General features: G+C 41.0%; 1 protein-coding gene across 2 annotated transcripts; it reads right to left on the bottom strand.

The window, feature by feature from the left end:
* Nucleotides 1–8,018: 8,018 nt before the first annotated feature.
* STYK1 (serine/threonine/tyrosine kinase 1) lies at nucleotides 8,019–14,213 on the bottom strand. 2 transcript variants are annotated; one of them, XM_062490926.1, is made up of 9 exons: nucleotides 14,147–14,213; nucleotides 13,175–13,329; nucleotides 12,008–12,245; nucleotides 11,591–11,772; nucleotides 9,736–9,819; nucleotides 9,279–9,487; nucleotides 9,007–9,047; nucleotides 8,625–8,721; nucleotides 8,019–8,223 (listed from the first exon to the last, which is right to left on the bottom strand). In XM_062490926.1, exons 1-9 carry the CDS (start codon nucleotides 14,211–14,213, stop codon nucleotides 8,019–8,021), a joined length of 1,278 nt encoding a protein of 425 aa, XP_062346910.1. The 2 variants fall into 2 exon arrangements, with proteins under 2 accessions (XP_062346910.1, XP_062346909.1); XM_062490925.1 differs by having other exon boundaries at nucleotides 12,008–12,256; nucleotides 13,186–13,329.
* Nucleotides 14,214–14,738: the final 525 nt, after the last annotated feature.

Genomic DNA, 14,738 nt, shown 5'->3' with positions numbered 1-14,738 from the left:
TTTGTACTCATATTAAAATGTACAGAAAAAGAGATGGGTTGAACAACTCTGACGGAGTGTGAGACAGAAAACCCCCAGATATTCTGGTTCTCCACTTTCAACAACTATCATAAGCTTTTTCTATTAAGAACTTATGTCTTAGTGAAAGGACTCAACTATTGCTTACATAAGATATTCATCTGTCTGCCTGGTGGGGTGTAGGAGCTGTGAATCTCCAAAGTGTGGAACAGAGATTAAAAAGTCATCAGAAGTGACAAATTCAATAATGTTAGTGCAGGACCCAAGACCACAACATTAAGTAGGATTCACTGCTATGAAATTTAGACAAAAATTTCTCAATCCTGTCAATAATGTGAAAGTATTTACAGTGTAAAGGAGAATAACCATATCCTTCCAGCTGGATAACAATGACAAAGTAACTAATACACTTCTCTGGAGCAAGAAATACCAAGAGCCTTTAAAGGTTAGGAAAGAGCATCAAAGGAGCCTTAAGAATTTGCACCAGAAGAAAAATAATAGCTGCTTGTTTCTGCATTCACTGGCATTACAGAAAAGCTTCAATTTCTGTTTTATCAGAGCATGCTCTGCATCTAAAATCTGAGACAAGATTCTCCTGTAGGCTACATTCCTGGCACTGAGATTGGTAGAGTTGCACAGCAACATCTTGCCTAGTCTGTAAGCACCATCTTAAAATCTCTCTCCTTCTCTGGCATCAAAGCAAGTAATTTGATAAAATCAGGTTCCCTTTAAGCAATTTTTCTTTTCCCTGGAGAATGTAACACTAATCAAATGCATTTCATCAAAATACTTAGGAATTTGAAAGAAAAAACAAACAACAAACAGAACAACAAAATTAATTAGCAGGCTTGACTCACCTACATGTTTTATTTGATGTCAACTGACAAGATTCCAGTCCAGAAGTAATGAAAGAAAAATTAAAAAGGAATTTAAATTAACTGAAAGCATCAAAATGCACTGCAGGAACATTACATTTAATTGGAAGTTTATTTCAAACATATTACTTGCTGCTAGATAATTACTGCTGCAAAGCACATTTTAAAGGTTCAAAGTGCTAAGAACTGCTAGATCTGGCAGCATCTGCTCCAGTAGGAAGTTGATAAGACAGGGTTTTTTTACATACATGATATTTGATATTTGCTTTTGCTTTCCAAACTAGCTGCATAAAATAGTGCCTATTCATAGAAGTTATCAGTTGAAAGCTCCACCCGAAACTACAATAATGGAATTAATGGATATTTCACCCCTCTAATACCCAAAACGCTGGCAATACAGAAGTCAGATCACAATGAAAAATCCTCTTCTTCCTCCATGATCAATATTACTAAACAAAATAGACTAGAGATACAAATTCTTTTTAAAGTGCTGATTATATAAACATGTTTTTTCTCCATTTTTTTTCCTGACACTGTGTACACAGCAGAACTGCTTTCAAATTTTATAAAATACCATAAGAAAAAGCCTAGTCATTTAACACCCTGAAGGCAGCATAGAACAGAAAGCTAACAGGGTTTTCACCAAGACAAAAAGCAAGGCAGATATATTTAATATTCTCCTGTTTTTCTGATGAGCAGCTCAGCAATGTACAGTGCCTTTAAAAGAAAGCTGTGCTATAATATTATTTTTTTTCTTAAAATGTGTACACACTGGTTTTACTCCATAGTCCAAATAATTTCCCACGTCTCCAGTGCTGTCAGTACATAAATCTGTCAATATATAAAATGTCAGTTTATAAATCAAATAGTTGATTATGGAAAAGTCACAAACTTGCAGAAGTAACACAGTTCTATTTCTTTCATGCCTCAGACTCTATAGGGAGAATGGGACAAAAATTCCATGTGCAAAGATCTTGTATATTCATGAGGAGCTATCATACATATTAAACAGGAGAGTGCTCCTCAGAGGCTGGAACAGCATCCCCGGTAAGAAGAATTTAAAAGCCAAGGATCCTGCCTGGTTTGCTTTACATTCTGCTAGGAAGAAATACAGAAAACAACAGAATTTATTGAAGTATTTGGAGCACCTCTCCTGTTTTTCTCACATGCTGTGTTGGGTTTTATAATTTAAAGTGAATAGCTCTTATAGAAAACTAATGAACACAAACAAATAACTTTTCAAATTGCTTCTGAATGGGTAGCAATTTTAAAATAACTAAGGTTGATGAGAATTAAGCATTCTTTCATAAACACATAAAGGACGCAGTAAAATAATAAGCTACTATTACAAAATTTTAATTAACCTTACATTTTTTTAATACCAAAGTGGTGCTTAAGATGAGATTTTCAGAAATATTCCTTAGCCAACAACTGTTTCATCAAACCTTCGGGGTGTTACACTAGTATCTCAATTTTATTGGTAAAAAACAGCTTTATTTCTGCAACAAGCATTCTCCTTCCAGCTAATTGTACTAACTTATTTTGTGACTACTTAGGGCAATGAACCTAACAACATAATCATTGGTATTTCAAGAAATACTGTCATAAAATACCACCAGATTGTCCCTAAAAAGTCATCATAGTCGTCCTGTCATGTAGTCAAGGTGTTGTTGCGCAGCACAGGACATTGTGGCCTACTTGTCACAAATACTGGAAATATATATATATATCTGTCTGCTGAATCCCATGGGAAGAAGTGCTGGATGAGGGGTCTGGCAGGACTTCTTTAGGGAGAGAGCTGTTCTAGAGGAAACTGAGCAGGGGACAAACAGACCAGTCAGGGTGGTGCAGGGCACTTGAACCATGGCCAAGGTGGGCCTTAGGACAAAGGGACTGGAAAATGAAGGGCTGCACTCATTTGGTTACAGGAAAAAGTAAATTTGTCAGTCCGTAATCCCTTGGGGTAGGAAACTGTTCAGTAGCTGCAGCTGCACTGCTTCTGTTGCAGCGTTATTTGCAAAGTATTTCACCCTCTGCTCTCCTGACTCTGTTTCTGCCACTAGCTTCATTTTGCCTTTATATAAATCAACAAATGCACTAAGCAATAATACTGGGGAGGAAAACAGAAGAAGTTCCTACTGAAGAAACTTTTAGAAGCAATTAATGTTTATTTTCAGCTCAGCAAGGTAGCAGGTTCACTCCTTCGCAGCTATTTACACAGCAATGTAACACTAGAAGCCGTGCTCCAGTTCTCTCCAGGCACAAACATAAACCCCAGAAGAATTTAGATTAGAAAGATCCTGTGGACATCATCTGATCACCTGCAAAAACAGGCCAACTTCAAACTTCAGGCTAGCTTTCAGCTTTGGTGCATGTCACCAGCGTCACAAAAGAGGGAATTAAACTCAGAGCTTGCGTGAGATCACAGATTACAAACTTACCTCTCCCTAGGATTTCAAAACAGCAGTGACAGTGCTCAAGTACCTCTGAAAATGATTGAGAGACTCAGAGAAATCTGTCCTCCCCCTTGTCTACCACTTTGAAGACTGTCTGTCACTGGGTGAACACCACCAGTGTGATCCTGAATGGAGCCAGGAGCAGCACTCAGACCTCCTGTGTCATCTGCATTCATTCCTTGCAGTGTGGCAGGTGACACAGGAGCAAGGAGCACAGCTCCTCTTAGGGAAACTTCACAGGAATCAGGCCTTAACACAGCTCTCCAAAGAATACTTCCTAAGACAAGGCCTACAGGGGTCACTGCGCAGATTTGTGACAGATCCATGGGGCAGGGACTTGACAGCTGGAAGCATGGATGGCACCATTCAGCAGAACTGTGCAGTTCTGTACAGGGCTGGTGGACTCCACCTTGTGGGAGACAGAGCACACAAGCGGGGCATCATTAGAGAGGGATCCCCACCTTGGCAGGGGGAAGAACATCTCACAGCTTTGGAAGGAAGAGACCTGCTGCAGTTAGACTTCATGAGCTGATGTCAGGGAAGATCCATTCCGGAACACAGGAGGTCTAGCAGTGAGACTTGCAATACCTGGAATTCAATGTGAGACCCCAGTACGAGAATGGCAAACTGCAGGTCTCCATTTCCCATCACTAGAGAACAAAATGTTCTGTTCCACAAAGGATTTTTGCTGTTCTACTAAAGGCATTTGGGACAGAAAGTATAAAGCATCCCAGTTAAAGTATCCAGTTAAAATCATCCGTATGGATATGTGAAAGGTGGAAGACTCTGCTTCACTAAGGTTCTCCAATCAAGGACTCATTCAGTGCAAAAGAGCATAATGAGGACAAAAAGATGAAGCAGAAATCTGCAGACACAAACATTCAAGAAATAGCAGATAAAACTGCAAAGACCAAAAGTCTTCAGCTACTAATTGATGGGCTATCAAAAACCTCCAGGCACAGCTTTGGACAGGGGCACCCTGGACTTTGTAATGGATAAGAAAGGTGGGGTGAAAGTGGAGCAGGAGGATTTGAGTACATTCAAGTCCTCACCAAAAATGCAATTCTGTGAACACAGAAAAGCAAGAGTACTGCAGTACTTCTGTGTGGCTGAAAGGGAGTCCTTTGCAACATGCCCACTGTAGCACCAAGATTTCAGAGTTCAAAGACTCTTAAAAAGCTCATACTACTCATATGTGGTTTCAGAAAATTCCAGGCATGGTGAAGCCAAATCACACCAGGAATATTTAGTATCTCTGCCTCCTGTCTGCTGTCACTTTTTGGACCAATTTTTCACTCTCTGCCTGCTCTGGATAGAATTTCCTCATCCTTAGGAGATCTACTGGATCTAATTCAGTCTTTCACTGAAAATGTGATCAGAGCCTGAAGAAGACAGGTAGAACAGATAAACATTTATGCACAATGAAAAGCTACATTTAAGAGAAACAGAGAAACTACCCACCAGAAACTAATGAATTATGCAGATGGCCCTGTCATCTTTGCAAAAATTAAATATAATAATTAAAAGCCAACATTTTTGATGGGAACAAAATATTCTAATTAAACAACTAAAACAAAGTCTATGACAAAAAACTGAAAAGCCATGATTCTCCACAAAACAACTGTGAAAAATTTCAACCAAGCCTCAGTGGGTTCACTAAGGAGAAATTCATGCCTGAGTCTATATTGACTACTATGTGGAAAAGATTTCTGTATAAACTACTTTAAAAAGCAAGGATAGCAGTTAAACTAGGGTAACTCCACATGTGCAATTACATTATACCACTATAAAATTGATTCAAATTTACATTCAGTCACTTCCAAACCAACATAAGTTAACCAGGGGAAGACAAATCAGAGTAAGAATGCTTCCATTCTTAGAATGAATAAGGCCACTTTATTGAAGAGAAATGAAATTATGTCTTATTATACAGCAGGAAAATGCCCTTCTGTGGGCAAATTCGTAAGCAGGGTCTTGGCACAGATTTGCTTGCACGGGGAATTAAAGTAGACCTTTTGTTAAGAGGCTGTGAGGTGCTCAACATCTTAAGTCCCATGGATTTCCTTGTTCAGAGCTTTCACAACAGAAATATGAGCATTTACGTAAAGCAGAGCATTGCTTTCTGTGCTCTGAGAACAGTGCTGCATTTGTTACCTTTAGCTCTCTGTTTAACAAGGCTCCCTGTGCATTATTGTCAGGTCTGCAACAGCACTGGGGATGCTTTCACAGCTCTGGGATTGTATTACCTGCCACACACTCACCTTTCACAGGCAAGACCTTTCTGAATTCCCCACTCTTGAGTGGGAGGTTTGAACCAATCAAATGCTTTTTTAAATGAACAGTTTATTCACCATGTGAATTTGACCTAATTTACCAGGTAGCTTTCAGTCTGTTTTCAAGTGAGGGAGAGAGAAGAGGATGTTATTATTTTACCATTTGGAAAAGAAGGTATCTCAGTTGTCCAGTTCTGATTTACAACTGGTTTGTGAAGATCCAGGTGGCAATTAGCAAACACCATAGGAAAAGTCAGAGCTGACTGCTCCCTCTTGAATAGACTTTGCAATGCCCCAGTGTGTAGTGGTCACACACATGCTGTATGAACTCACATGACATTTATTTATGGAAGGGAACATAATTTCCTACCAAGCCTAAGTGACACAGAAAAAGCAACTATTTCATTTGTGTCTTTTTTGCATTAAAAATAGAAGATTTCTTACCATTGTCTTTGGAAGAAGACCAACAAGTTTGATGGAAACCAGAATGGAAAGAGCCATGCTAAGTGGGGACATGCTGAGTGAACACTGAATTCACTCTTCACACAGAATGGTAAAATTATTCCTTTAATGTGCAATTCCTTTAATGCTCGAAGTGCCAAAATAGTAAAAGAAAAATACCCCTAAGATACTGTCAACTTTAGAAACCACAAAGAGAAGCGAGAAAATTTGTTTCACAGACTGGTTCTGCTTATTTTTTTAAAAAAGCAAGATATCAACAACTTCTAGTGCCTTTAATTTTTTAAAGTCTGCATGTCCATTAAAATCAATGATCAAATAATTTCAGATAAACTTTGGAGTACTCACCTGCACAGAAAGCACACTCTCCATGAAGATGTATGACATTTGTGTAACAGCTTCTGCATCCACAGCCAATGAAGGGTTTTGCTTGGTTTTGTTGTTGTTGGGCAAGGAGGCGTGGGAATTGTTCAGTTTTGGGTTTGTGTGTTTGAATACAGTGCCCATGCTACCATGGAAATCTGGAATATAAAGCACTGGAGAAATCCCTGACATTTACTGAATACCACCCCAGCATGTTCCCCAGGACATCTCCTCTTTCAAATACCCAACTGATACATTTTTCTGGGAAAAAGATGGGGAAAAATTTCCAGAAACCTCATGGTGGGTTGACTCTAGCTGAATGGGAGGTGCCTATCCAGCCATTCTGTAATTTCCTCTTCTTAACTGGACAGGAGAGAGAAAATATAACGAAAAGGCCCCCAGGTCAAGATAAGGAAAGATCATTCACCAGTTACTGTTACGGGCAAAACATACTAAACTTGGGGAAAAAATAGTTTATTGCTAATCAAATTAGGAAGTATAATGAGAAATAAAACCAAATCTTGAAACACCTTCCTCCACTTCTTCCCAGGCTCAGCTTCACTCCCACTTTCTCTATCTCTTTCATCCAGCAGGGAGAATGAGGTTGTGGTCAGTTCATCTCACATTGCCTCTGCTGCTCCTTCCTCCTCAGGGGGAGGACTCCTCACACTCTTCCCCTACTCTAGTGGGGGGTCCCTCCAAAGGAGACTAGGTCCTTCAGGAATTTCTCCAACATGAGTTGTTCCCAAGGGTTGTTCTTCATTAAGTGCTCCAGCATGAGTCCCTTTCCATGAGGTGCAGTCCTTCTCCAATGAGGGCTCCTCTTTCCACAAATTCTGCCAGGACCCTGCTCCAGCACAGGCTTCTCTTGGAGTCACAGCCTCCTTCAGACATCCCCCTGCTCTGGCATGGGCATCTCCAGGGGCTGCAGATGGATCTCAGCACCCCCCTGCCCTCCAGGGGCTGCAGGGGCTCAGCTGCCTGTCCGTGGGCTGCACCACAGGATGTGAGGAGAATCCCAGCTCTGGGGTCTGGAGCAGCTCCTGCCCCTCCTTCTGCCCTGCCCTGGGTGTCTGCAGAGCTGTTCTCACATTCACTCTCCTCTCTTTCATCTGCTGTTGTGCAGTATATCTTTTACACTTTCTTAAATATGTAATCACAGAGGTGCTACCAGTGTTGCTGAGGAGCTCAGCCTTGACCAGCAACAGTTCCATCGTGGAGCTGGGGGAAGCTTCTGGCACCTTCTCAGAGAAGTCACCTCTGCAGTCCACCTCATCACCAAAACCTTGCCACACAAACATAACACTCCTTTAACTGAAGTTTCTCATTACATTTGCTACAGCTTCCTAAACACACTTCACTCCCAAATGACCGCAGGCAGAATGCTACCAACAGGTTAATTTAACAATAATGGTAACAGTTTCTTGTGTCTGGCATGGAAGAGAGATTTTATAGATCTCTGAAGAACAAAGGGATCCCTTCCAACACACGCACCTCATTCCGAGCTTGCAAAATATTTAGAAAGAGAAAATTCTGAGACTTCTCTCTCCTTTACCAAAATATGAAAGGACCCTTCAGAGGATCGTGTATTCCCTCACCAGGCTGTGCAAATCAACACCAGCAACATCAGCATAGAGTTCAGGCACCACTGGCTCAGGAACCTGCAGCACTGTGTGCCCATTGCTGGTCTTCATAGCTGTTTTCAGGGAGCACAAGAGATGTGCTGGAGAAGGACGGTGAGCTGCACTCCACTGCCAGCAGGACCTCATGATGCAATACCTGTAAATTATCGAACTATGAAATTATGTCTTGATGCAAAGAAATGTACCTTAGATCTTCCATGTGCATACTTTGCTCATTTCAGAGAATATCCTACAACTTAACGGAGAAAAATCATTCCCCAGCAGCACTGCACCTTGCAAAGAGGCAGTGGAGCAGCAAAATGCAAGGGCACTTAAGGAACCAGAAACAAGTATCATTTTCAAGAGAAGGAGAGAAAGGTTTTGGCCACAGAGGTTTTGTGCAGCAGAACCCAGTAAGGAAATATGGCAGACACATCTCAGGTTACTCTCAGTATAGTCTAGACTTAGAAATCTTGTGTAAAATCTCATTTTCTATGTCTCACTTCCATTTAGCTCTGCCAACCTCATGTTCAACTGTCCATAAAGCAAGTGGCTTACATGGCTTGCTGGCAACTTGAGGGCTGCTTCATAATGTTCTGTTTCTGCAGGTATGATAAGATGTCAGATGGTGGCACCTCAGGATACGGTGGAGCACCTGGAAGGGCAAAAGGAGCAATGGTAGAAAACTTGATGGCAATGGTTGCAGAGAGCAGCTTTTGTGCAAGACTGCCTTCCTTCCCTACCAAAACCTGGGTTTTTTTCCTACCACAATTCACAACAACAGAAGGTCTAAAAGGAATTGATGAGACTTTGCAAATTGGAAAAAAAACAGGGTACTTAGTTAAATAGCACAACTTTACAGTCTAAAATTCAAGATTCTGGGTCTTGTTAATTTGCTGCTTCCTTACACACCTTTTTTATTAGCATTAAATTTTCTTACCTAATGTAATCATTTCATACAGTAGAATTCCAAAAGACCAACTGCAAGAAAAGAAAACAAAGTGATGTTGTTTGCTGGCTTAAACACATCAAAACAACCAGGCATGGCCTACAGACAGGAGAAAGGAGAAAGTAAAAGCTGTAAAAGTGGAGCATTATGCTGAAATTAGATCTGCCTTCCTGTGAACTTCAGGACATGAAATGATACATAAAGGAGTGAAAGAGACTGTTCTGACAGACAGGTGAACTTTTAGTCCCAACACGAAGCCATACATGTCTGCCTTGATGGTAGGGGGTTTGCTTAGGAGCCTCTCTGGTGCCTGCCACTTGATGGGCACTTTCCATGTGACTGAGCTGGCACCATGTGTGTGAGCTTCGTAGGCCAGGCCCAAACCACAGAGTTTAGCTGTGAAGTTGTGATGAAGGAGGACATTCCTGGCAGCAATGTCACCATGGAACAAGTTCTTTTCTTCAAGATAAACCTGGGAAATTGGAAAAGAAAGAAAACAGGATAATTTTTAAAGGAAATTTAATTGATACAAATTTTTACTGAGTTTATGCTTGTCTTCAACACTGTGGAGTAGAGATGTACACTCACCAGCATAATGGAATCATCTTTTAACAAATCCTTTATTCTCAGTGTTTAGGCCAAGAAGACTTAAGCCACCATGCAAACTTGTGTTGCAATCAAGCAAGAAGGAAAAAACGCAGCCAACGTGAGCAGACTTACCAGAGCTGCTGCAACCTGCTGTCCAACCTCATATATCTGCCTCTCAGTGAGGTCATAGGGGACACCATCCATTGCCATTACATCCTAGAGACAAAATAAGAGACCTTGGTTCAAACAAATGCCGCAGCAGTAGGATAATGGGGAACGTTTCCTTCTAACCTATCTAAATCTTATGCTTCTCCTTCTCACAATCACTCATAAATTGACTGAAATGTAAGAGGATGTGCATGGGTAATGCTGATGGTGTGTTGAGTAAGACAAGTACACTAGAGACAATTGGTGGACAAATTGATATATGGCGGAAAAATTAAGAGGTTAGACAGAAATTGTCAGCATGACATTGAAAAATGACGACCCACACAGGTGAATGAAAGGTATATTAAAAATTAGAGTGATGAGGAGAAAAGCACATTTCTAACATATGAATTTGGTACCTGGTATGTGACTAACAGTCCATCTCTCCTATCACCCTGCCTGTAACAGTAAGAGAGACAAGAGATGAGAGAGGGAATAAGGTAAGCACACAATGCTCTTCCTGTGCCATTTTACAGCCCAAAGACACATTCTATTTAAAAACTTCCTGAGCTGGTTATGGTTTCAACATGTTCAGTAACCTTTGAAAGGTTACCTTTCATAACTGACCTCATATTAAGTGTCAGTATCCACAGGAGTCAGTGGCAAGACATTCCATTAGTCAACTCCTCACTTCATGAAGAACCAGCTCCATTTGTTTGTTTTGAACATGACACGTACCAGCTTTATTTGCTACCACCTGGACCTTCTGCTGAACAGGACAGGAAGCAATCCTTCTGTATTTAGAGTTTCAGGTGTAGGAGAGTGATGGATATACAAGGTAATAGAGTTTTGTTTCCATGCCTTTTTTAACAACGAGTCATAGAATCACAGAATATGCTGAGTTGGAAGGAACCCACAAGGACCATTGAGTCCAACTCCTGGCCCTGCATAGAGCACCCCAACAATCCCACTCTGTCCCTGACAGTGTTTTCCAAACACTCCTGGAACTGAGACAGCCCTGGAGCTATGACCATTCCCTGGCGAGCCTGTTCAGTGCCTGACCCCCCTCTGGGGAAAGAATATTTTCCTGCTATCCAAGCTAAACGCCCTCTGATATTTGGGCTCTTTTCTATCTTGAGTTAACGTTTTCAGTGGACTACATATTTTCATACTATCAGACCTCATCCCATCAGATTTTACTCTTCATCAGCAATGGGCAGATATGAAGCCATCATACATATGTGAAACTTCTTCCTGTGCATTATTTCATTTTTAACTATGCTGAATTTCATCCGTTCTTTTTATTGACAAGTCTCTCCATCTTGGAAGATCCTTCTGCAATTCCTTTGGGTCAGCCCTTGCCTTTACTGACTGGAATCCTCAGCTCATATCATCACGTCACTGTCATCCCATTTTTAGGTTATTAATACATGCAATGAACAGCACCATGTCCTAGATAGCTGATCTCCCTTCAGTGCAAGTACTAAACTTTCATTCTTACATTCTGTTTCCTGTCTTTTACCAATTAGTTATCATCCCATGATCTTCCCCCTATGTTGTAACTGTTCTGTTTTCTTAAAAGCATTTAGAATGAGAAATGATTTAAAACTTTAGAAATTCAGGTGGCTGTATGAATTCATTCTAATTCTAGTTCCTGCAATGCCCTTCAATGAATGGTCGGCAAAGTAGGACCTGTGTAGAACTTCTCTGGGGCATGGAAATAGTTTTGATTGATATAGAGGGATGCATGGAGAGATAAAAGAAATAATTTATGACTTATGGACAGATACATTCCTACAGAATTTAAGAAGTTATTCTGCCATCACTTCTTTTGACTCACCTTCCGACATGTCCACAGAAATGTCAGCAGGTCACCAAGAGACACATCTTCCATGATCATATAAAGTGGGAGCTGGTCTACACAACATCCAACTAATTTAACCAGGTTCTCATGATGGCCAAGATTTTGATGGAATTTAATCCTTCCCAAGAAGTCCTTTACTTTCTGGGGACTAACCGGGTCTGAAAGAACAAAAGAAAATTTAGAACAACAACAAATGGAAGCAGCAAACAGGTTGACAGCTAAAATCAACACGGTCAACAATCTATAATCCTACCAAGACATTCCTACAAGAACATCTCAGGTTTACTATACTGAACATAGCTTGTTCTTGCCCAGTAGTGATGGCAACACTCTGTCCAGCACCATGTCTGAGATACAGAGACTGTACCAAACTGGATCCACCACAGGCCTTACCTTGCAAGGCTTTCAATACCACAGTCTTAGTCTTCCCAGAGATCCCAGTTTCCAACTGTGCTCTGTAGATGCTCCCATAGGCACCAAGTTTTATCAGCTCCAAGGTGTCTGATAAGAGTTTCTCTCGTGGTATCTCTAATTCTTTGAGAGTCAAGGATGCAGAATTTAGCAGGCTCTCCACAGACCTCTCACTCAGCTGGATGCAGTGGTTCTCTGTTGAGCTGGGTTCCTGCTGATTCTTCTTCGTCACTGACAAAAGCAAATACATACGATACGTAAAACCAGCCAGATGAACTCTTGTAATAGGTGGCAATGCTCATCCTTCCATGCTTTTTAATTTTTGCTCCACAATGTTTCAGAAATCAGGGCAAAGTAAGGAACTGTTATTGTATCCTACTTATTCTGGCCCTTGAAGAGGAGAAATAATTTATCTCCCACTCTATTTGATGAAAAGACAGAACCAGAAAAGACAGAACATCTAAAAATTTCTCCCATATTTAACTACACGACCTTTACAGATAAGACACATTTGGACTTCATTCCCATGTGCTCAAGCAATGAATATTTTCTTTTATTACCTGTTCTCAATTATTTCTCCTAATACAAGCTCAAGAGGCTGTTTCCCTCTACCCAAAATTAGTTCAGAACTGTATTTTCCTTTCCACACAGCCACACATGTACCAACAAATCTTTCCCTACCCCCTTACCACCCCCTGTTCTGCTGCATTTTGTCTCCATAGGAAGTGGGAGGCAGCAGCTTGAAATTAAATTTCTTAAAAGGCAGTATAGAAAATGGATTAACTAGGCATAATCTACATCAAAATTACATCATTCATAACTACCCCAGTAAAACTCTCCTTGCAGCAGCCTCCAGGAGGCGGTTACATACATTTCGCAGCTCTTGTAATGTTACAAAATTTATAGGCATGTTCAACAGCCTACATGGCATGATGCTTTAGATTTTCTCAGATTCATCTACACTACAGCTTCCACTACTGCTGCTGCAAAAGGGAGTAAATCAGGATTCCAAATTTTTCTAATGTTTACTGGATTGCTGAACACCACCCAGGATCCTCACAAATGGTTTCACGTAGCAGCTCAAGAGATGGGGAAATAGAATTGGCTTCTGGCCACTGAAACCAGTACTCTTTCCTCTGATTGAAAAGCATTTTTTTTACCTTGGGTTCCATCTGATGCTGATTGCTCCTGCTTTGCTCGCAGGCTGCGGCAGTGGAGCCAAAGGATCACAGTGAGCACAATGACAAAAATTCCCACCAGGAGAGCTGGGACAACGATCACTTCCGTTTGATATTCACGCACAACTGTCAGCAGAAGAACACTGGTTCTGTATAACCATGTAGCAAGAATCCATTTCAGTAACTTTCAACCCCAAAAGTGTGTGTTCCATCCTCTGGAATTGCTGAACACTGTTAGTACTGCCACCTTGTTTTTCATAGGTGCCAAGTACCTAAACTGCATGAAATCACTAAGATTCCCACACCTAAGGTCACTTATTTAGATGGCTAAATATGAAGGCCAGGAACTGTAGCCATTTGAAGTGCTGTCCACCAGTGAAACAGAAACAGCACTGGCAGCAGGACAGCAGGGAGATGGGATGGGCTGCATATTGCTACATCATCATGTGCAATTACAGCTCCAGCTCCTTCCAGTAAAACTACACAGAGCATTTAAAGGAAACTGGGTGTGGTCACCTTTGGACTCTGACTGGAAGACACTAGCAAGACTTGTGAAGGAAACTATCTTTCTCATGCTCCCATATTTGGAGGTGGTCCAGACCATTTTTTCAGGTCCCAAAGATGGCAGAGTGTCATGAAATTAAAATCCCATAAAACTGGTCCTTTGGAAAACTGCAGAGAATCTTTAATGACTGCTGTACACTTCATTCAAAATAGGAATTCTCTAAAATGGTTGAAATTATGTGAGATTAATCCTGCCACAGAGGCTTTATCCCCATAAATATTTCTCCCCTGAAACACAATGCAGGGAATGCTCCATCAGATCTTTCTGTATGAGCTGGGATGCAGGTGGAGGAGGAAAAAGGGCTTGGCACACTGTTTAGTGAAGCTAGCCTTCCTGCCCAGCATGTGAAACCTTATTAAAGGCATGTGCGAATCTTACCACATAGCTTGTCATTGGTATTGCACTCCAGCAGCATCCGTGAGAATCTTTTCACATTCCCTGCCATGTTCAGTTACAAGCAAGCACGTCTCCAACCACCACTTCCTGCACAGACATAAAGAATAATAACAAAATTTATTAGGAGAAAGGATTATGATGAAGCTACAAGTAAAGTGAATAGGGAGCTTTCTACCCCTTACAATAAGTGGCTGCATGAAGCAGCACTGGGATTCGAAGGGTTAGAGAATTACACAGGCCATCCACTATCACATCTACAGATCATGCACTGCAAGACCAGAGAGAATTTAGGGTTAAGCTTGTTCTACAGCCACAAGCAAATAAGGCCACTAGGCCTAAAGGCTGGCATATGTACAAAATCCGTAGACATGAACTTAATTATATTTAAAGAACATCTAACACACTCCTAGCTAACACGTTTTTTTAGATGCCAGAATGGCTCAGCATTTTATCTTCTGGTCCATTACAAGTGAACAGACCAGCAGCATATATAGAAAATCTCATTCTTGACTACAGTCCTCACCACAAACTCCTACTGCTGCTGTACAAAGACAAGGAGAAAAAACAGCTATCA

The sequence above is a fragment of the Cinclus cinclus genome, chromosome 4 (assembly GCF_963662255.1).
Source record: "Cinclus cinclus chromosome 4, bCinCin1.1, whole genome shotgun sequence".
NCBI classification, from domain to species: domain Eukaryota; kingdom Metazoa; phylum Chordata; class Aves; order Passeriformes; family Cinclidae; genus Cinclus; species Cinclus cinclus.
The sequence above is the reverse complement of the archived record's forward strand: the minus strand, read 5'-3'. Positions and strand labels throughout refer to the sequence as shown.